Below are 21,920 nucleotides of genomic sequence, written 5' to 3'. Positions count from 1 at the left end.
TTCTAAAAGCTCGGCTTCAACAACAACCGCTATAAAAGATGTTCAGCTGCAATTCATCACAAAAACGAACAACAAAGGTGAATGAAGTGCCAAATGATGTGCGTGTGAGGTAGCACACCATGACTCCTCTAATCTATCCACATAAACACTTCTCCCTCCCCCTGGATTCACATCTGGGCTCTGGTGTTATCACACAGAAAGCCTCCAGTGCCCAGACACCAGCCCACTAGGCTTCTCGTGCTCAGGATACGAGTGCGCACGCGCACACGCACACAATCATATCTCAAGCTGGAGTCAGACTGAGGAAACAGAATGCCAGGGAAGGAAGCGTTGAGGTCAGGGGGAAAGCAGATTTCTCCTTAAGTCGACACAGCACCTTTTCTCCGAGAGGGCAGAGGATCTTCAGAGTTGCGACGCCAAGAAGATTAAGTAGTTGCTACTTCACAACGGTAACAAAAGTACCATTTTAGATTCAGTTCAATCGACGCCTTTCCGCGGATATCATCAGCCACTGGAACGGGAATTCCACAGAAGACATTCATCGGGAGGAAATTCTTGAAATTCTCTTCATCCCTGACTTTGCACCCCTCCAACTTCAGGTCCCTTCAGTTTTTGTGGCATCAAAGATCCAGAGAACACATCAACGGGTTTGATTCCACGGTGAGTAGAATTGAACAGAAGATAACACTTTTGAACCTTGAAACCGACCGAAATTATTTTTTGATGATGTTTTTTGTGGAAATGGTTTCAAGTCTATAAAATAAAAGTATTTTGCACATGAATCATTTTGTTGCTAAAAATGAAAGTTAAGTAAAAGTAAAAAGCCTCATGTTCCCAATGCAACCCAAGCATTCACATTCAGATACACGGTAATGTATTTCCCAGCTGTTCGTCTCAATGAGACAATAAAATACCTGCTGTGTAAAAAAAACAAACAAAAAAAACCTAACAAAAAACAAAAAGGAGTCATCAACCGCAAGAACATTGTTCTGACTGATTAGTGATTACAGGAATTTTTCGGCTTCTGCTCAGACTCATTGTTCTCGGTTATCCTGCAGCAGTTTGGAGGTGGGGTTGGCAGAGCCCATTTCCTTGCGCTTCAAACTCCCGTTAGCACTGTGGTGACTTTTCACTCCATCTATACCCCCCGATTTTGACCGCACAAAGTCACCTCATCGAGAGAAAATACGGCACTTTAAATGGATTGGAATAGAAAGGAAGTGAAAAGCACCTCGTGGAGCACGCGTGAAACAATGGACGTGGTAATAAAGCCTGTCACTACGGAATTGGATCAAGCGAATACGATATTGTATTTGACATATTAATTTCTGCAGAAAAATAAAAGGGCTTCATTCTTAACCTGTTCATTGCAAGCCCAGAGGCCCAAATTGTAAATTATTCAAATTTCAACAAGCATTAGTACACTTCCCGACTAAATTCAACGCGTCTTCTTTACTCTGCTGCTGTTCTCCACCAGAAACATGAGTCTGTCACGAAACGGCACATTGGAGAAGACATCGGAGCTGCCCCACTCGGAACCCTACTCCCCCTCAAGAGGGGCCGGGGTGGTGGTGCCCCCACCGTACTCCACGGGAGGGAGCGATGGCCCCGACCCCCCACTGGAGTTGAGGGGCTCTCTGGATTGCTGGGCCTGCTCCGTCCTAGTCACGGCTCAGAATCTGATCATCGCGGCAATAAACGGCTTGTTGGCCGGCATCGTGTTTGGCACCATCCTCACCCCAGCGCTCGTCATGATTATATTTGGCTTCCTCTGCCACTCTACGGTCAGTCTGTTGGTCTCATAAAGCGACGTTCCTCAACATTCGTCTTGCTAAGGCACATCATTTCTACATGACCAAAAAAAAAAACATCTCATTACACACCACCAAACAAAAATGTCACAAACAGCATCGACGCCCAAGGGTACAAAGATACATAAGTTGTGGTAAACATTTGACACTGATTTAGAAATCACTGCGAGAGACCACACTGGCCTCCTGCATGTTAATATATACATGGCCTCCTCCTGTTATATATACATGCAGTACATTTTTCCTCAGTGACTTGATACTGTTTTTTTAAGTTTTCCTGGGACTTTCTGGAGATTAGGTTTGTATCGTTTGCAGCTGTGACTAACAGCTTTGATTACATTGTGCAATGCACAGCAGACCAAGTATGAAATTGAATCAGCACTCCACCAGATATTTTCTTAGGTACAGTTCACCTGGAAAATATCATTGGAGCCGGTATAAGAACTGTATAATGAATTAATTCAAGTATAGTGATCGATTTCATTTTATGTCCACCAATACTGAAAATGCATCTCAGGGGGATGCAGCAGTCATTGACACAAATACAATTGAAATTTATTTTAAATTATTTTTTTTAGGAGATTGGCAAATTAAACAGCCCTCACTGGTTAATAATAACATAACAACATGTGTAAGGATACGATAGCTTCCATGCAGCTTGCTCTGGATCGTATTTGGACAGTGATTCTTAACCATTAAATGTATTATTATTATTATTATTATTATTATTGGACAGCAGCACATTCACGTGTCATACGAGATCAAATTCCGCCATTTTTACATAATTGATCCTAAAATTTTTACTTATTTACAACAAATAATGTATATTTATCCAACAAGCCATATCAGTGACGTACAGTCTCGTAACTAGACTCTAGTGAATCATTACAGAACAGTTCAATACTCCTCCACTAAATGGCAGAAGGTGGAATTGACCCATTAATGTAAAATATGTGCTTTGGCTAGGTCAAGGTTTGGAGACAATGTGCGGTGTTCTCCAGCTAATCACGGAATATAGGGCCTCCCTCGAGCTGCGGGCATGCCCAAATAGGTTTAGAATTGTTGATAGATGTCACAGGACATCAGCAAAAACGTCTTTTGTCTTCAATAAACTCAACAATTCATTTCAACATACTGTAGTTCCTCCGGACCAAGATGCCACAAGATGGCAGAAGAGCACACATTTTGCTTGAATGAATCTCTTACATTAACTTCAACATAGTTCCTTGCTACCATGATGCCACAAAATGATCCTAACGTAATACGTTCATTGCTTTAGCACAAAAACTGAAAATGCCATCCTACTCATGTGCAGGCGTTCACTTCATTAAGTGAAACTAGTGTCCCTAATTAAGTGTACAATGAGAGTATTGATTATGTGGAGCCATATCTTGGGCTTGTAGGTTTAGTCGGCTGATACCTCATGACAAAGCCAATTATCAAGAAAGTTTTATGAAATATGTGAGCGTGCCAGTTTCTGTGTGTTCAAGATACATTTGCAGTGTTTCAAAACTAATTGTGTTGAACAAGTTGTTGAAATGTGTTTGCAATATATGTAATTTTTGTACATATTCAAGCTGTGTACTTTAACGCATTCAGTATCAGCCAATTCTGGACCAAGTCTGAAAAGACGTTTAAAAACGTCTTTGGGAGTGAATGAGTTAATGACAAATGTTTTTTATTTTTTTAATTTTGGTGTCCCTCTATGGGGCGGCTTTCACCCATCACTGGCCGGTCGGATATATAAATATATTGGTAATAACTTGAAGGTTTGTAAATTACAACGGTCAAGCGTTACGGTTTGAAATGAGTCCCGTATAAAGAGTAAGAACTCATGAAAAAGCAACCTAAAGTAACGCTTGTGCATTTGATTGCTTTAGGTGCAGCCGCATGGTACCTCAGTGTACTGTTCAGACCTGTTGGATGATGCGGGTTGTGTTGCGCTGCTGGTCGTCGGCTTTCTCCTGCTCACGCCTCTGCTGGTCCTGGCTCTGGCTGCATTCTGTCGCCTGGCTCGCCACCTCCAACTGGGCATGTGCTTCATTCCTTACAGCAGGGCGGTGTACAAGAACCTACCCCTCGCTCGCAGCAGGGAGGCCGGAGTGGCCGGCTGCTGTGGAATGCCCGAAGCTTCAGAGACGGAGGGGAAGGGCAGCGTTTGGGTGTGATGAGAGGTGACTTCTGAGACCGAGGTTTGATTTTTTTTTATTTTTTATTTTTTTAATGTAGGCTATCCCTGCTGAATGAAGTGGGTCATCGTTTTTTTTTTTTAATCGGTTGTAACACTCAATCCACTACAGTTTGTCATTGCAAATGGATGTTTAGCTAAAAGATTTGTATACTATTTCTGTATTTTATAAGCTATTTTTTCCAATAAAACCTTACTCTGATGTCAAGACTTACAGTATATTGAATAGACAGTGTATAAAAGATGTACTCTACTGTTGTAATAGACTATGAGTAAAAAACGAAATTGCATATACCCTATGCTCAAGCGGCGTCAAATGACAACATTCTTTGCAAAAATGCGCATGTCCAACATGCTAACGGTGGACATATTTTCATTGAAATTGAATTTGACAAGAAATTGGCATGTTGACACCATACAAGATGTATTCATCACAAATCATTCTTGTTGCCAATCACACTTCTCCTAAATAAGTCCATGGAGGGGAATATCTTGCTTCCCTGAAACTATTGCCTATTATCCTTCCTGGTTCACATTCCTCCATGTCATTGCTTGCCGACTGCCTTTTATTTTTTTTTGCCATTTCAGGTCGCCAATTTTCTTTTTTTTTGTTTGCATTTTTGTTCATGACATCCATGGAGGTTTAAAAACATAACCAACCTATTTTTGACACAATAAGGTGTAAAATATAGATACTGGTTTTCATATAAGAAGTTAAAGCAAAAAGTCAAAAGGGAAGACACAATACAAGTAAATATTCATTCATTCATTCATTCATCTTCCGAGCCGCTTGATCCTCACTAGGGTCGCGGGGGGTGCTGGAGCCTATCCCAGCTGTCTTCGGGCAGTAGGCGGGGGACACCCTGAATCGGTTGCCAGCCAATCGCAGGGCACACAACAAGTAAATATAACCTTCAAATTCTACTTCAGCACTGTTACAAAGTACGGAATAACTTCTTACGGCTGATCATTTATTTCTTTAACATTGTGACTGTAGCTTGCACTGGTGTCCAACTCCACTGAACCATCATTCACTTTTTTACTAAAACTGGAATATCTCGCCCATTGATTGATGAAAATTGAAACGATAAGTTATGACGCTAAATCAGTTTTTTTTAATCAACTTTTACAGCCATTAGATGTGCTCCTAAAACTTGATGTGTGCCGTCTCCTAACTCCTCATGGTGGGGTAAAAAAAATAAAAATAAAAATGCTTTAGCCAGAATGACTGACAAAAGGAGTGACAAAAGAGATATAATAATCCTTCATTCATATATAAATTACAGACAATGTTTCAGGATTTGTGTTTCTTCACTGGGGTTATAAATTTACTGTTATGTTTTACTGAGATATTATTATCTCATGTAGATTTGTCTTTTGCATTATACAAGGACTTATTGAGTAATCGTGTTCGGGACAGATGTTTTGAGTTAGCATGGCTGGTTGTTGATGTTTGTCAATAATTTGTGATGTGGGGCTTTGTACGGAGCTGTGAACGCGCCGGGTTGCAGGCTGCCACGGCCATCTTCATCCACTTGACCCATGATGATGTAGTTAGCGCCTGCGGTGAAAAAAACAAAACAATAAGGACCAGATGATTTTATGAGTGTGGGGGGAGGGGGGGGGGGTAGTGCACAAAATATATGACAGATATACGGTATATGTCTGCGTGTACCTCTGCGAAGCAATGGGCACTTCCTGCATTGTGACACCAATCGAACGGACATGGTCTCTCCGACTTGCGTGATACTTAGCCGCCCTGCCTTGTAAGTCCGAATGAGGGATACCCCGATGAGAAGGGTGCCTCGGGGCCCAGGGGCCAGAGAGGTCACCTTCCCGGTGATCACTACAAACACAGTGGGTGTGGTTAGAAGGCAACGTTTCACCTCCAGCAGGTATGAAAGCACAATGGGCGATATGGATTCAGTTACAGTCAAGATCCATGCACTACTGCATTCTTTGTCCTCACTAGTAAGGTTATTCAGCACACTTATTTTTCCCCACCGCTGCCTTTTATTACTCAATGATATTTTTAAACACTAGTAAGACATTTTCGGCATACTAGGACAACTACTGTACATATTACTAATGGTCCAATGGTACTGGTGGGGTCCAGGAGGCAATTAGTGACCTTACTAAGGAGCTGAATGTTTTAAATGGTTACTAGTGCCACTTTTTGCCAACTGGTATGCAGTTACTAGTAAACCACTGTGCTGCACTAGTAACACTGTTAGGCCAAACTAGTAGGAACATATCACACGCTAATAGCCTCCGTTTGATCATTTATTTCATATCCAGGTTAAGATCCGTGAACTAGTACTCTTTAAGCCTAGACAACTCTGAAAATAACTCTGGCATACTGTACTAGTACCGGTAGGTCAGATACATGTTACGAGTGAGGCAAAACTGTGCACTAGATGAGAGCTGCACTGTACTAGTGTTACTGGTGAAGTGCTGTATGTTAACAAGTAGAAGTTTACAATGTAAAGTATTGAATTGAATCATTTGTGAAATATTTTTTGTAAAACTGTCAATCAAATAAAATATCAAAGTACAAAAATTGCACTGGTCAACAGCCAATGTTAAGCAGAGATGGTTATATGTTCCGAAATGAGTTTTTTTTAATGATGATTTCCAAAATGCCAGAGTAATTTTACATGGTTCCACAGTCCATTTAATGTTTTTGAACTGGCAAATGAATTCTAAACATTTTTTCAGATGGGATACATTGTTCTGTTACTTATATGCATAAATATTTTGCATACACATTTTTATATATTTTCTTCTTTTTAAACTTATTTACCCATGACCTTGGCCATTGGTCTGATTTAGAAATCCAACGTGACCCTTGAAAACGAACATTTGCCCACTTCTGGTTTAACGGGTTGACTTACCAAATTCACTGGCACAGAACATGGGCTTGATGGTTCCGTCTCTTTTACACGCTTTGGCACACAGTGGATTCTGAGCGGCTAGAAAAAAAAATAGATCAAATACAGTACACTATAGGATGTCCACAAGTGCATTCCAAAATAGCACAACCTGTCGCTTCACTCACCAAGTCGCCCTCCATTTGGTCTCGAGTCAACCGCTCCCCTGCCCTGGCCCGTGGTACCGGCACCACGTCCATTCGTGGGCCTTACAGGTTTGGGAGTCTTAGTTGGTTCCGGTGCAGGAGGGGGCACATATTTGATTGTGGCGGCAGGTGGCGGCGCTGCAGTCACTGGGACTACACGTACGGTGGGTTTGACATCAGGCTTCACTGGAATGGACTTGGTATCGGCACCGGCGCTGTGCACTACAGCTGCGTCAGAACCACGGGGGATGCTTGTGTAAGTGGCCAGGAATCCATCGGATGTCACACTGAGGTCAGACACGAACTGGACCAGCAGCACGTTGCCGCTTGTAGTGATGGGCCTGCGTAGAAAAAGAGCATGACCAGGAATCTGGGAGTGGTTCAGCAAACGTTGAACTTTGGAACGGGTTCTGTTATTCTTACTGTGGGGCTTGATCGCCACAATATTTTCCTATCAGGCGTGAGTCATCTTTCTCTCCACCATTAAAGAAGGCCACATAGTCGAAGCGGCAATAGGTATCCGCCTCCAAGTTAAACTTGCCAAATTTAACGTGGATTACCTAGTATCCAAACAGAAACGATTAAAACCCAAACGCAGTCGTTTGAAAATGGACTCATGCAGGTTAGGTCGCCAAACCTTATCGGGTTCCACAGTAATGAGCCAAGAGCAGCTGGTTCCCGATGGATATCTCTTGTTGGGCCAGTTTGGTGTCATGATCTCTCCCTGAGATTTTGTTGTCTTTCCCCCACAGAACTGCTCATCTAAAACAATCCACAAAATCGCGAAGTAAGAAAGCAGCAGAATGCAGATCAAGATGCGATCAAAATCCGGCCCCGTGATCCAGTCGTTGACCTCAAAGCGCAGAGGTCATGGGTCCGATCCCGGCTCCGGCCCTCCTGTGTGGAGTCTGCATGTTCTCCCCGGGCCTGGGTGGGTTTTCTCCGGGTACTCCGGTTTCGTCCCACATTCCAAAAACATGCATTTGTGTGTCCTTATGACGGTTTATTCATCACGCAGAAGATGAAAAGTGTGTCAAAAGCCACTGCAAGCACACACTTTTTAGCAGTTTGTCTCAAATGGGGGTGACAAATTACTGCAAAAATGCACAACAAATCTATAATGCTGATAAGATACTAATGTTAACCATCTTATCCTTTATTCGCTCTGTGTGGAATATGGAATGTGGAGAGAAGAAAGAATACTGTTGGTGTTATTTAAAAAAAAAAAGCCAATTTAAAATCTTAGACATCTATATTTGCTGAAATTCACCAAGAGTATCAATATTTACATATAGTTACTGCCACAGCATCTGTTTCCATGCAGCATGCCAACTCATTTGCTGAGCATTGCGACACCATGCTGAAACCACCCATTGACACCGTTAGAGATGAATGAATGCCATGTTGTAATTACAGTGGTTGTCGGTTGCTGTGGTCAGAGAACTGAACTGTTTAATACTAATGCCACTTAATATGGATATTTGGACTGTAAAATTATACATCTCCTTCCCAAGGCGTTGTGTTTTTCCCTTTAGTTACATTATTTATCTCAGTCTCATGTCTTACATCACAAAACCTTGCCATTTAGACAGGGGTGTGTAGACTTTTTATATTCATTGTGTGTATCGATAAAACCAGCAGCAGGAACAAGAGGACCACTTCCACTGTCAAATGAGCTCCGGTACAAGAACTGCGTACATTTTTGTATTGACAGATCAAATAATGGAAAGTTTTGATTGACACTGTTAACCGGTATAATGATTGCTCTTTGCAGTGGTGTAGCACTGCACCCCAAAGAGGGGTGAGTTTTGACATTTTCCTGTTTTTACCTTCTCATACCATCCATCCATCCATCCATTTTCCGATCAGCTTTATACTCATAAGGATTTTCCTAGTCGTCTTTGGGCAGTAGAAGGGGGACACCTGTTCAGGGTGTCCCCCACCTATCCGCACACACAATCACACCTAGGGACAGTTTAGAGTGTTCAATCCGCCTGCCGTACATGTTTTTGGAATGTGGGAGGAAACCGGGGTACCCGGAAAAACCCCACATAGGCCCGGGGAGAATATGCAAACTCGACACAGGAGCCTGGGATCGAACCCACGACTTCTTCACTGTGAGGTCGAGACAAGATTCCTTATTACTTCACTGACTAACCCTTTAATCATGACAACCCGCTGTCTACTGTAGTAACCGCTGTCCCTGAAAAGGTTCAATAATATCGTTCATCTGTTCTGAAAAAACGAGGACCTACCCTCAGCATATGGCGTGGCACCACTGAAGTAGGCCACAAACCCTCGACCGTGGGTCTCTTCATCGGTCACCATGTCCAACATCATCGTATTGGTGGTGGAAATAAGAGCACCGGGCCGGAAAGTGCCACAGAACCGGCCCAGTTTTTGCACCGTGTTGGATTTGCCGTTGTAAACATCCAGGTAGTCGTAGCGACATTGCGAGTCCGCCTCCAGGTCGAAAATCCGGAAGGAGAGCATGACCACTTTATCTTCCGGGACCTGGCAGCCAGAGAAAGATCCAACGGGTCAGATGATAAATGTGAGGCAGTAAGGTGGTGTTTTGACTTGTTACAGGGTGACTCACCGTGATGATCCAGGTGCATTTGCTGTTTGGTTTGTAATGATCCGGGAAGCCTTCACTGCCGACAAATCCCGACTCTGCCACAAGAGATCCTCCACAGAGGAAGACCGGCCTGTGATAAAGGCCATGAGAAGATACGGCAGCATTAACAAGCGTTTGGCAAGGAGACAAGAATTGCATGAATGCATAAACTCAGCCAGCCAGTTTTACAATATTGACAGAAACTTCCATTGGGAGTCTCAAACCTTCGCCAAATGCTGAGGTTTGGAATTCAAAATAAAAAATAAAAAAAGGAGTACTCTGTAAGCCTTTAGCTTGAAATTCTAATGCCTTCCAAGAATTATAATTACCGGTAGAAAGAAAGAAATAGAACAAATACATTCAACTAATCATTTTCAGTTGACTCTTTCAACCCTGTCGTTATTGTGCAATAAACATCTTAAAGAGCTCTGCGGGTGTCATAGATAATTACGCAGAAAGCAGCAGTTTTTTTTTTATACACGTACAGATTTGCAATAGCAGAGTCAGCAAGGGTATGTTTCTTATTTGGTTACTTTGAGGTTAATGCCAGAGGTTTTTTTGTTTTGTTTTGTTTTGTTTTGTTTTGTTTTGTTTTGTTTTGTGGCCAGATATTAGACAAAAAAATACAGAAAATACACAAGAAAGTCGTGTTCGCTGTTGTTACAGTCCATGAAAAAGTTTACACTCAAGATTTTGTTTGAGATTACCAGGATCCTGATACAAAAGGTTACATTCCTTCAAAATGGTGACACATAATAATTATCTCCAGCACAACACTCTTGTGCCACTTTGAGTGTTATTTTCAGCAAAAATGCCCCCGTTTTGTTGACTCAAACTTTGGCCACTGTGTGAATAATTCTGGGCTAAACGGTATGAAGCAAGACAGCAGAAGCCCCCCCCACCCCCCCAAAAAAGAGTCATACACTTGGTGATTACAGCCAAGATGTCCAGAGCTGCAGCCAAGTTTCTCGGATTCGACCCCACGGGTAGAAGCGAAAACATTAACATCTGGTGGCTCAGCCATTGTAGACACACGCACAAAAAAAAAAAAAAAACACCAAAAAACAACAACTCAGCGCCCATTCAAACAAACCAACTGGAAGGATTTCAACTGAAGAGACGGAAAGAATTCAGACGAAGACTCCAGTTTGGAGTGCCCTCATCTACAACATCAACACTGTATAGAACTGCGAGTTCATCTTCTTCACACCTTCTTTCAAAACACACCTTGCGCACACTGTGTGTGACCTCACCTGGTGGAGTTTGTCTGCTGCGCCTCCGTCCATCCCAGCGTCAGAGACAGGAGCAAGGAGATGCCCCACATATGGTCTGCGTACACCATGATGCACTCACTGAGATACTATTTGAAGAGAGAGGGGGAGTTTGCTGCATGAGGCAAGAGGTTCAGGAGCGGGGTTGAAGGAGGAGAAAGACGAGGAGGAGGGTGGGTGGGTGGGTGGAGCGACTTGAGAATCGGCGGGGTTAGATAGTTCTCGAAGGGATAAATATTAAAAGAGTGATGCTAAAGGGACAAAGACTGCGAGAAAAGAGCCTGAAGGGGGGCGATCAGTGGTGGGAGGAAGGGAGTACAAGGCTTTAATCTGAACCAGATGTTTTCGCCATCACATCACAGGTTTTGGATGGAATGCATACATCTCGCGCCGGTGGCTTTTACCTTGACCCGTTTCCCATCCGTGGTGGGTCTTACTTATGGTTACGTAATTCACAAGTTGCTCAGGTTGGAAGCACAGCCTGAAGCTCAATGAGGTGAATCAATCACACAAGCAGGACTCCTAATTTTCATATTCTATTGAGTTGAACTTGTGTTGCTTTTACATTTCTTTTTCCCCGTTCTTGTTATTGATTTTTTTTTCAGCGTTAGAGCAAGTATCAGCTCCTGTGGGATCTTGATTTCATTTTATCATCAAACAAATGTATCCTTACATTGTATCTCCCCAAACCCCAGGATGTCCTTTGACTCCATACAGAGTCTGAGCCAGAGGGCGTCTGTTTACACACACACACACACACACACATCCACCCCCTGCAATCCACCAAGACAACACTACAGTGGAGGAGTTCTCACGCATGAGTCAACTCTTTGGTTGACACTGCTGAGGCCTGGAGCAGGTAAGCTGCTCCAATAAATGCTGTCAAACCAGACACTTTCTTGCACTGCTGACCTACAACCGATTGATCAGAGTCTGGAACCACCAAGGCGGACAGCCAATAAAAACACAAGACACACTTTCCAGAGAGTTAGTGTCTCCAGTTACATGTGGCACATTACTTAAAAGGACGTTTTTTTCCAGTTTTACTCTGATTTAATGTTTCACTTTACAAACTTCATGCAATACTTTCTGTTGTCAAAATAAACGCTAAAGAGGTCCGGTAGAGATACAACTATGTGCCGGTCACTGCTGTGCTGTTTGTCTTCAAAAGGGAAGTCCAGATAAGAGACAGCAGAGGCAGGAATGCAGTGATGATGGCATCCCAGTGAGCGGCCATTGCCAATGCATTGCATGCGTGTGTATTGGGGGAGGGGGAGGACCCAAGTCAAGGCAAGGGGTTCTGCAATAACTCCAGATAGATGTATGATTGGCAAGATTTCATTTAGCCGAGATGCGCAACGAGTGTGAGGGGAGGAGTGAAAAAGAATTCTGAGAATAACAACTTGGAGAAGAACGGATCTGACTCAGCAGCATTAGGAAAGTCATTTTGCTTGTGATGCATTCACAACTGTTACTCCTCCATTTGTTTATTCATCCGTTTTTTTAAACATAGAAAAGGGAAATGAAGACAACTAATTGTCTGAGAATCCCATCTGGTCTCTGTCAGATTGGTTCCACTCAAATTCACTCTAAGTAGATTAAAGCAAAACAAAACAAAAAACCATTATCAACAACGACAACAGCAAAAGTGTTTTTAACTTGTGTCAAGAAAACTGATAATTACACTATGACAGACTTTCAAGAAACATCTGGAGAAAAATCAAGCCCGTCTGACTCTAATCTGAAGAGGAATTGTTTTTTTGTTTTTTTTTCTTCTGAAAGTGCGCCGAGAATCTTGACGTATATCATCTGACATCACCATTAAAGCAACGCCACGTAACGCAGTGTACACACTTCATTTTTCATGTTACCTAACGAGCTTGAGATTTATATTACAAACCTGATTCGTAACATTTAAAATATGTGATATTTAACATCATGTGATGTTTACTTTATGATATACCAGAAATAGCATCTTGGTCGTTCATCCATTTTCATTTAGGTGGGCTGGAGCCTATCCAAGTTGACTTTGGGCACGCTGGGCATTACACTGATGCAATCACATTCTCGGCTATGGACCATTTAGACTCCTCAGACGACTTTGAAGTTGGCTTCACGGCTGCGCTCCCCTTCGTGCAGCTGAGATATAATAATGAGTGTGAAACAGGTGAGACAACCAACCACCACCGTTGCTATGGCAGCCGATCAACGTCCCTGTCTTGATCCAAAGTGGGTGCACTCCTGCTTTTGAATATGCAAATGATGCACACTTTGAACTTAATTTATTCCAATTTTCACCAATCGAATTTTTCATGTTGGGTCTCATTTGAAAGCTGGGGTAGTGGCGAATGTGTTTTTTTAAACTGTAGATACGTGAGGAAAAAAAGACGTCTTCCCTCATGCTAACCCGTGGAAAACATTGCCCTCTACAGACGATAAAGCGCAATTGCGGTCTTTTAAGGTAGAATGCAAAGCGGACTTCGGGGTGGTGGTGGTGGAGGGGAAGGGGGGGGGCGCCTACGTGGGCGGTTCAGCGTGGCAGTCTTAAGGGAATTTAACATGCACGCTTTTGGAAACTTGAGTGAACTGTGACTTGGTGTCGCGCATTTGTCAATTTACTCTGACACCTGGTGGTTAAAACGCAGAGGTACCACCTGGCAGTCTCCATTGGAACATTCCATTGGAACGCATCGGTAAGGAATTCTCCCCCGTGCTTGTTTCTCCCAAAACACGTTCTTTACAAAGTTCGCGCAAAATGTCTCGGGATTTTATCATAGTGTGCAAGTCGTTATAGTGATGTGACCTCTCAGTGTTTTTTTTTTTTTTAGTATTTCAGGATCGTGTCTCTTAGGTCACACCACAGACGATACGACTTGGGCTATTATGAGCTATTTATTTTTTATACTTTGCTTTCAATGTTATCGCGACACCAAACACATATGTGGGCTTTTATGTCTTTACAATCGGGAAACTGGGTTTGTTGGTCATTTATAGATACTTGTGTGTTGGCCAAAGCTGTGTAATTAAGCAGTGTCTTGTAGAGTTCATTCGGTTAACTTGAGGTTATCATTTTTTGTAACACGGTGGTTTAAAGTCATGTAGGTATGCCCCTTGCAAGTGTTTATAAATGTATTTTGCACAGAAAGACGAAGAGAACACCCTTGGCCACAAGACTGTTTTCCAATATACATATATTTTATGATGTTCATCAATATAATAAGACATTGATAGATTTACACTACAATTATTTTATACAATTTAGTTTCCCATTCATTTTTCTCTTCTTTACATGGAGCCAACCTTGTTTCGTTTCTATTTCCATATTCAATGACAGCACAACAAATCTATCAATAAATAAAAGCTAAAACAAAAAGTAAGAATGAAATAAGACGGAGGACATTGCCCATGATCCCCCAGTCGGGTCCCTCCAGTAAGACCAGACAAACAGGGGCAATGCCAGTCCCATAGAGAAATTAAAATCTTTCCTCAAAAATAAATATATTCAGACAAAACAAACAAAAAAACCATACAGCATTGTGTGGATGCAAACAGCAATCTGATGTAAACAGCAGAATTCATCTTAAGCTTTTTGGACAATTGAAGGTAAAAATACGTTTCCCCCTGCTGACTTGAGCGATCTTTACCTCGACCAATCAGTGCTTGCACAAGATTCAGATACATTTGGGAGTTTTGTTTTCTTCCTAAATAATAATAATATTAATAAAAAGTGAGCATACAAAACATCTTTCTATGTAGTTTGTAGAATATTGTAAGCCGTCCAGTGACCATTCAGAAACTCAATAGGTTCCCTCCTAATACTACACTCATCCCATTTGGAGTCATGGTGGAGATTTAGATTTGTTATTAAAACAACAGAGCACGTTTATACTCATTCAACAGTTGATTAGTATGCTTATTTCAAGCTTGAATTACAAGATCACAAAGAAATAAAAGCAGGAACACCCCCACTTCATTGTCGTGAAGTGTTTCAGATCACCCAACAAATGGGGTTGAGTGCAGCTTAAATTTGAGACAGCTGAACATTTCACAAGGATGGCGTCAGGCAATATTCTCACATAGAAGAGATGTGCTCCCCCCGAAAGAATGACAACAACAAACAATTACGTGCCACGCTGTTCAAATATAGGTGCACGCCTTTTTTTCACACGATACAGCAAAGCAACGTGAAGAGACAGCATTCGCTTCATTTTCTCCGTTTGTGATCAAATTGGTTGCGCAATCACAGGACGACAGCTGGATTGATGGAATAACACCTGTCCTACCCCAATCAGTGGTGTCACTTCACCTCAGCAGGATGACGAAAAGGGGCTCGTTATTCATAACGGTGTTCCGCATTTATACATTGCCAATTCCCAATTTTTTTTTGTCCCCTTTTACTGTACATCTTTGTTGACTTTGAAAACAAAACAATATAGGCCCCCCTTTACCCTCAAAACAAGTTCTTATTACGTTTAATGCAGATTTCCATCCGATATTTGGAGCCACTTACCGGTAAATGTTTTTTTCACTATTAAAAGTTGGCAGGAAAAGGTCATGAAAACGAGGTTGTGCTAGGATTAAAGGATCCTGTGTCTAAAATCTGGTTACGGATTCAATAATTTCATTTAGACTTGGAACACACAAGGTGTTCCGAGAATCGATGCATGCGGTCTTTAAATTCTGCTTTAACGTGCATAAGGTCGACTCACTGGCCTCACTGACACGCGCTGCGGTGTGTGTGGCAGTAAGAGGTCCTGGAATTGCAGACAACAAGGTTCGGATCATTTGGGTTAACCTGCTCCACGCCGCTTGTTTTTGATGGCAATCGTCAGCACAAGCCCGGGCATGAGGTCTTTGGTTATCTTTTGTTCTGGTTGTAGGTACACTTGAGAGTGTGATATGGGTTACGTTTTTTTTTTCTTTTGGGGTTGGGGGGGTGGGAGCTTGTGGTCTTGTCAAAGGGTTAGGCCCTCAAATCTCTCCCCACTATCCTTGTGTACTACAGTGGGCAAGGAAACAAGGATGCCTTCAACTCAAGAGATTTAAGCGGCCTAATCTGTCGGGATAAACTGGGGCTATTCCTGGGGTAGAGCTATTCTAACACACACCACATGGATGCACCTGCACATGCGCACAACAGTACGATTCAGAATCAGCAACGAGTAAAAGGTGGTGGATCTACCTAGCTGGCTGCTAACATAAAAACCCCAAGGCTACCAAGTACACATAATGAATACACTTAGTTTGAACTACAGCGGATTATGACGGAGACTGAAAGCTAATGCTAAAGTGTGTTTCTTATTCATCTGGACCTAGTCAGCTAAAACTACAGCAAGTGCACCTATTGCTCAGTTACTCATCAAGTAGCCGATGGGGGCCGTATGTACCACCCCAAACCGCAGAAGCTAATAGTTTTGCAACTGTACACGAAAGGGCGCCGTGACAGACAAGTGCAATGAACAAGAGAAGCTCCCCCCTCCCCTCTGCAGCTTGTTGCTTGGCAGTGTATAACGCACACAGCGGAATTATAAAAAGGAAACGCACACGCCAGACAGAAGGAGAGGAATTTCCTCTTCGTCTGTCTGTTTCGCACAAAAATACACGATAATAAAAAATAGAATCTATTACATTTATGGATGCAAAACCATCGGGACAACCACTTTGGAACACTGCCAAGGAATGCCTTGATATTATTTTTTTTTGTTTTGTTTCAATGCATTTTCAACAGTCAATTTTTAAATTGCAAGCAAGGCTTAACTGTTTCATGTGCTCTTCATACGGAGTTGTGGCTGCACACGTTCGGCCCGGTTATATAGCCCAGTGTGGTAGCGCCATCAAAAACAAGCTGGTTCAGTGCACTTTCAATGCTTTCCGTTCTTTTGACCGACAGTAATTAAAAGTAGATGCCAAGGGCTTTTCGTGTGTGCCCGTTTGACTTGGGAAATGAAGATTCATGTCTGTGATGGTGCCACTAAAAGCATCTACAAACCTGGCAATAGCAAATTAGTTGTAGTAGCCAACATAAATGATTCCTACCACAAGATGACATCCTAATCCCGCTTCCCACCAAATATACCCTTAGACCTTATTGTTTTTTTTTCCCCAGTTGTTTGAATGACTGACTTCGGCCTTTAGTCTCATTGCGCACTTGACATATACTTGCAATTACACATGTGCTATAGTAAGAGCATTTTGCACTAGACTGCAATGAAGGAATGTTTTCGAAATAAGACACTACTTACTTAATTTTAAAAAAAGAAGAAAAAAAAAAGAAACAACTACAGACATTGGTCCAACGGTACTATGGCAGTTTTAAAACGATTGGGCATTCAAGCATGCTGCAAGACACGAGGAAGACGGCCGGAGAGCTGAAGACATAAAGAGACATTAAAGAGAAACGTGGGAAGGGAAAAGACCTCCAAAGGAGATGCAACGGTCAGATTTAAAGGACAGGGAATAATAACCAAGCGATAGTGGAAAAATTCACGCGTTAGTTTGTGTTGATCAATACCTGTGAGCAATAACTTAGACCTGAATGAACTCTCAAGTGATTTCAACCTGGAGATTGCGACTGCTAAAAATCCAAACGGATTTCAGTTCTGCGGCTCACTCTTGGATGTTGCCGCCGTTTCAGAAATACAGCGAAACAAAGAGTAAGCGGGGGGACGGACGGGTGATTAGAACATGCAAGATACACACTTGGATTATTAGGCAGTAGTCGACGCTGAAGCATACAGAAAATGAATACAAAACTTAAAAAATACAAAATGCACACACTCGCACGCACACCTACAAAACAGTATATATCAGAATAAAACTCTACAAATGACTAGATATAGATCAGTCATGTAACAATTATCATTGCCAATCAGTTTCCTTTTCTGTTTTTGCATCGTCACAAATGTTTGGCTCTCGTTATGGCAGGTTAGAGAAGCCGAGAGGACCCGGAACGGGACGCGGGGCCACACACTCACGGGACAAATATTTGACAGGGGTCCAGAGGCGAGGTGGTGGAAATGACTGAACCGTATGGCTCTGAAGGGTTTAGGGGTGTTCTATTGAAGCCAATCGGGAAAGATACATTTACTCATTATCTGTGATTCCTTTTTATCATGAATTTCGGGGTTCCTTCTGAAGCAAGGTCGTTGGGATTAGACTGGGGTAGGAAGTGACTCTTCTTAGGTGCTGAAGTACACTGCAGAAAGCAAGAAACGACATCAGGCATGTCAAAGTCTGTTTCTACACTCTGCAACATACACACCTACTGTACTCTAATATGAACACATTTTAACGATCAAGATAAAAACAATTCTTACCAATAATGACAATGAGGACAATCACGCATATCACACCCAGGATAATCATCATCTAGGGTCAGAAGATAAAAACAAACCAAGTTGTTGATATTGTCACATTATAAAAGTGGTGAAAGGAAAATTGGTCATGCCATCAGGAGAATTTTGTGCTTGAACTGGAAATTACAGTTTACATTTCTCATAAACCTCGAGTACATCCAAGAAATACATTTGTTGCTTATGATGAGCACGTGTGCATGTCCCCACCTTAGCATTCTTCCACCAGTACTTATTCTTCAGTTTTGCAGCGCTGGTCTCAAACTGAGAGGCTCCAGCTTGCAGAGCGTCAGCCCTGTCGTCCAGTTCGGACAGCTTCTGATCACGCTCCAGAACCTTATCCACATTTACACGCATAATATCCACCACCTAGGGAGTGAAACAGCACATCTTGACTGAAAAGATGTGGCTTTCATTTTTTTTTTTTTTTTGCTTTTGCTCAGCAGCTCGCAGTGTACAATAAATGAGGCTCCAAGATGACTTGTGCTCACCTCATCCACCTGTGCCTGTGTTTGCTGCAGACGGCGGTTACTGGTGAGGTTAGGAGGAGCCTGACTCCCTCCCTCTGGTGCAGGGGCTCCAGCTGGGGCAGACCTAATTATGGAAAAAAAAAAACTGTCATTACTCACATATTTGCGGTTCGGCATTTGCAAATTCATGTAGCGATGGATTTTTAAACAGCAATCTAACCTCTAGCTCACCCGTTTGCTTTTTTTGTGTCCAGGCCAAAGCCATATCGAATACAAAAATATATCTTTGGCCCCATCTGGTGGTATCTTTGTGCTATGCAACTATGTTGAACTTGATTTCGTCAGACTTTGCCAATAGAAAAAAAGTGCTTTGCTGCTATCTTGTGGCATCTCTAAGAAATTACAAACCTTTGTTTTTTTGTTCTTGTAATTGCCGCAATAAATGGTGCCACACAGTCTCTGAGAGGTCGAAGGTCAAAGCGTGCTCAGCAGGGAATATCAGCATTGTTTTTTTTATTGCTGTTATTTTAAAATGTTTTTACTTTGCGACTGATTTATTTTTGTTCATTTTCAAACAGGAACATAAACAGCAATGTAGATAGAGCACAGTTCGACAGTTGCGAATAATAAATACAATGTGAGGTCAGACAAGCTTTTAACACAATAAAAATTGCACGGAAAATTCCTTGTTTTGAACCTAATGTGCTTGCCACGCTAAATTTAGCATGCTAGACAATGGTAGGTGAATGGTGGCATAGCTACTCCACCACTGTCAGGCAAAACTGTCAAGAAAGGTCACCTTATCACCAACACGCTTTACTAATCCTTCAACAACATAAAATCCTACTGGATAATTGACCAAATGGTCTGGTCTTCCTTGCATATTATTATTGGCAAGGCTAACAAGTGTTGTTGATACTGTTCATTGATCTAAAAACAACATTCGACAATAACATGAGGCTGCCATAGTAACTTTTTATTCATTGCTGTTTATTTTGTGTTTTTATCGCATCCTGAATTCTACCACTTGAGTTTTATTTTCAGTGAAAATCATTGATATCGGGTGCAGTTACCATGCACAAAATTCAAAATGCCAAATTGTATGTGATTTCTATGAAAAAAACACTGCAAGCATTTCATTCCCTTTCCAAATTTTAATCAGCTCAGATCCTGATGAACAGCAACATCAGATCTCATACTACTGACATTGGAAGATGTCATACAGTATTCCTCTTTGCACAGACATCAGACAATACAAAGTTTATTCTTCAGCTGAATATATTCACCTCCTTTACACTTTCAAATATAGCATTGAGTTAATGGCTCTGGAAAATTTCTGGATCCACACTGTCATTAGTACGATGCGTGACTTTCAGCACTGGAGAGAGACATTTCAGCACTGAACAGCACCACTCCAGTCCGGACCAGTATGACTTGGCTCTCTGTCTATTGTGACCTCTCGGACCTTAAACCTTACATTCCTTTCAATTCTATACAACCAAAACCGCGGTCACACGGCAGCCAGTAAAATATCACGTTCCACGGCCTATAAATACTATGGCTGCCTACAGCAGCAGTTGGGAGGTTCCTTGACGGGAGATTTGATTTCAAGCAAAAATGCTCGACTGAAATTTGATAATAAATCGAGATTTGAAGCAGCAAAGTCAGTATACAAACACGGAGTGGCATATAATGATGCCCGATCAAATTTAAGATTGTGGGCTTTCTTACAAACGTGTACGGTTGATTTAGCCATTTTGTTCTTTACCCTCCATTCATTCATTCAGTTCTACCAAAAGCATTTGCTAATACATGTACTTCAAAAACACCAGACGAGCAACGTTCTAATGGCTAGAGTGCAATATGGTGATATATAATTATAGTTAGCTGTCCACCCTCGCGTATCATCGACGACAGAGAGGCTAGGCTATCCCCACCCCCCGATGCAGGCGGTTGCAAATATCAGGCCCAGGCCTAAATTACAGTTAGTAAAATGACAGTATATGTGACGAGTTGTTTTAAATGTGTCCAGTTGTGTCCCGTGGTTTAGACCCCGAAATGGCCTTGTGATTCACGCCATAAAAAATAAGACGGGCTCCACAATATGCCCTTGATGCTTCTTGAAATAGCTCCATCGTCACCCTCGCCTCAACAACCAAAATTACCAACGACAAATGTTAGACATGGGCAAAATGGTTATTTTATAATCAACGTAGCACCAATGAATAGATTAAGTAGCGTGCGTGCAATGATAAAGACGACGTCCTTTCAAACAGAACCGGTCCAAACTGGAAAAAAATGCGTGCGTGCTGGCTGCAGCTAGCGGCACGAGACGAGGCAGAAAATAAACACGGCTCGTCTCTTTTCACCTAAAAAACGTCAAAAATCAAAATCGCAAACGAGACTTATGTTTGCTCCGTGGGTAGACTGAACTATTATTTCCTGCCATTCGAGTAACATTAACGGACAGCTGTCAAATAAAACATCCGCGCAGCACAATACAAACGAAATAGAGACTGATGATATACTCCATCCAGGTGGTCTCCGGCATCTTTTCGTGGAAACCCCATTCATGCCTCTAAATCCACAAAGAATCAAGCTAAAACGCTGTACTTACATTTTTTGTGGTAGCGTTGGCTAAACAGCTGTGCTGAAATCCGGGCTGCAAATGTTAGCGTTTGCTAAGTGGCTGGCAGATGGATGTGGATTGCCTTGTGCGCTCCTCTCTAGCCTTGTGGCACCCTTTGGATGCTTAGCCTGGCGTTCCCTGCCTATATAGCCGAGGAGGGGCACTGGTTTGGGTCCACCGTCGAGATATGTCCACTTAGCTATTAAAACACTACTTTTCCTCTCCGTATATGACTGCACCAGCAGACTGTTACTGTAGGTGACGGGAGATCGAGCCGTGATGAAGGTATAACATACAGTTAGGATTAGCTGGACAAAGATGGCTCGGTGACGTCAGAAGAGGCGCGTTTCATGTTAATAAAATGGCTAGGGACATCTTGGGAGCTGCTTTATCACTTGTGACAACTCAGTTTTAAACTAAACACGTCCGTATTAACATCGTAGGTGTTTCCCCCTGACAGGTGTTAAGTGTCATAGTTATAGCGCGGTTGGAAGTTCGCAGAAAGC

At 42.2% G+C, this 21,920-nt stretch overlaps 3 protein-coding genes and 1 long non-coding RNA gene across 4 annotated transcripts; 2 read left to right on the top strand and 2 right to left on the bottom strand.

Annotated features, from left to right (window-relative positions):
• Positions 1-217: 217 nt before the first annotated feature.
• On the top strand, positions 218-4,201 carry tmem88a (transmembrane protein 88 a). The gene is made up of 3 exons (XM_052047563.1): positions 218-660; positions 1,478-1,784; positions 3,692-4,201. The coding sequence occupies exons 2-3, from the start codon at positions 1,482-1,484 to the stop codon at positions 3,977-3,979; spliced, it is 591 nt and encodes a 196-aa protein (XP_051903523.1). The 5' UTR covers positions 218-660; positions 1,478-1,481; the 3' UTR covers positions 3,980-4,201.
• A 1,039-nt stretch (positions 4,202-5,240) lies between these two features.
• On the bottom strand, positions 5,241-11,116 carry pcolcea (procollagen C-endopeptidase enhancer a). The gene is made up of 9 exons (XM_052047562.1): positions 10,946-11,116; positions 9,675-9,783; positions 9,331-9,589; positions 7,713-7,837; positions 7,499-7,635; positions 7,058-7,416; positions 6,894-6,971; positions 5,675-5,845; positions 5,241-5,560 (listed from the first exon to the last, which is right to left on the bottom strand). Exons 1-9 carry the CDS (start codon positions 11,032-11,034, stop codon positions 5,430-5,432), a joined length of 1,458 nt encoding a protein of 485 aa, XP_051903522.1. The 5' UTR covers positions 11,035-11,116; the 3' UTR covers positions 5,241-5,429.
• Positions 11,117-12,440: 1,324 nt separating this feature from the next.
• Positions 12,441-16,240, top strand: LOC127588727 (uncharacterized). Its single transcript, XR_007959172.1, has 2 exons — positions 12,441-13,448; positions 16,150-16,240. It is a non-coding gene; the product is annotated as an uncharacterized LOC127588727 (long non-coding RNA).
• On the bottom strand, positions 15,892-21,916 carry vamp2 (vesicle-associated membrane protein 2). The gene is made up of 5 exons (XM_052047559.1): positions 21,403-21,916; positions 18,807-18,909; positions 18,526-18,684; positions 18,280-18,331; positions 15,892-18,158 (listed from the first exon to the last, which is right to left on the bottom strand). Coding segments are annotated over exons 1-5 (333 nt in total). The 5' UTR covers positions 21,405-21,916; the 3' UTR covers positions 15,892-18,141.
• Between the last annotated feature and the right edge of the window lie 4 nt (positions 21,917-21,920).

The sequence above is a fragment of the Hippocampus zosterae genome, chromosome 16, assembly GCF_025434085.1.
Source record: "Hippocampus zosterae strain Florida chromosome 16, ASM2543408v3, whole genome shotgun sequence".
Taxonomy (NCBI): Eukaryota; Metazoa; Chordata; class Actinopteri; order Syngnathiformes; family Syngnathidae; genus Hippocampus; species Hippocampus zosterae.
The sequence above is the reverse complement of the archived record's forward strand: the minus strand, read 5'-3'. Positions and strand labels throughout refer to the sequence as shown.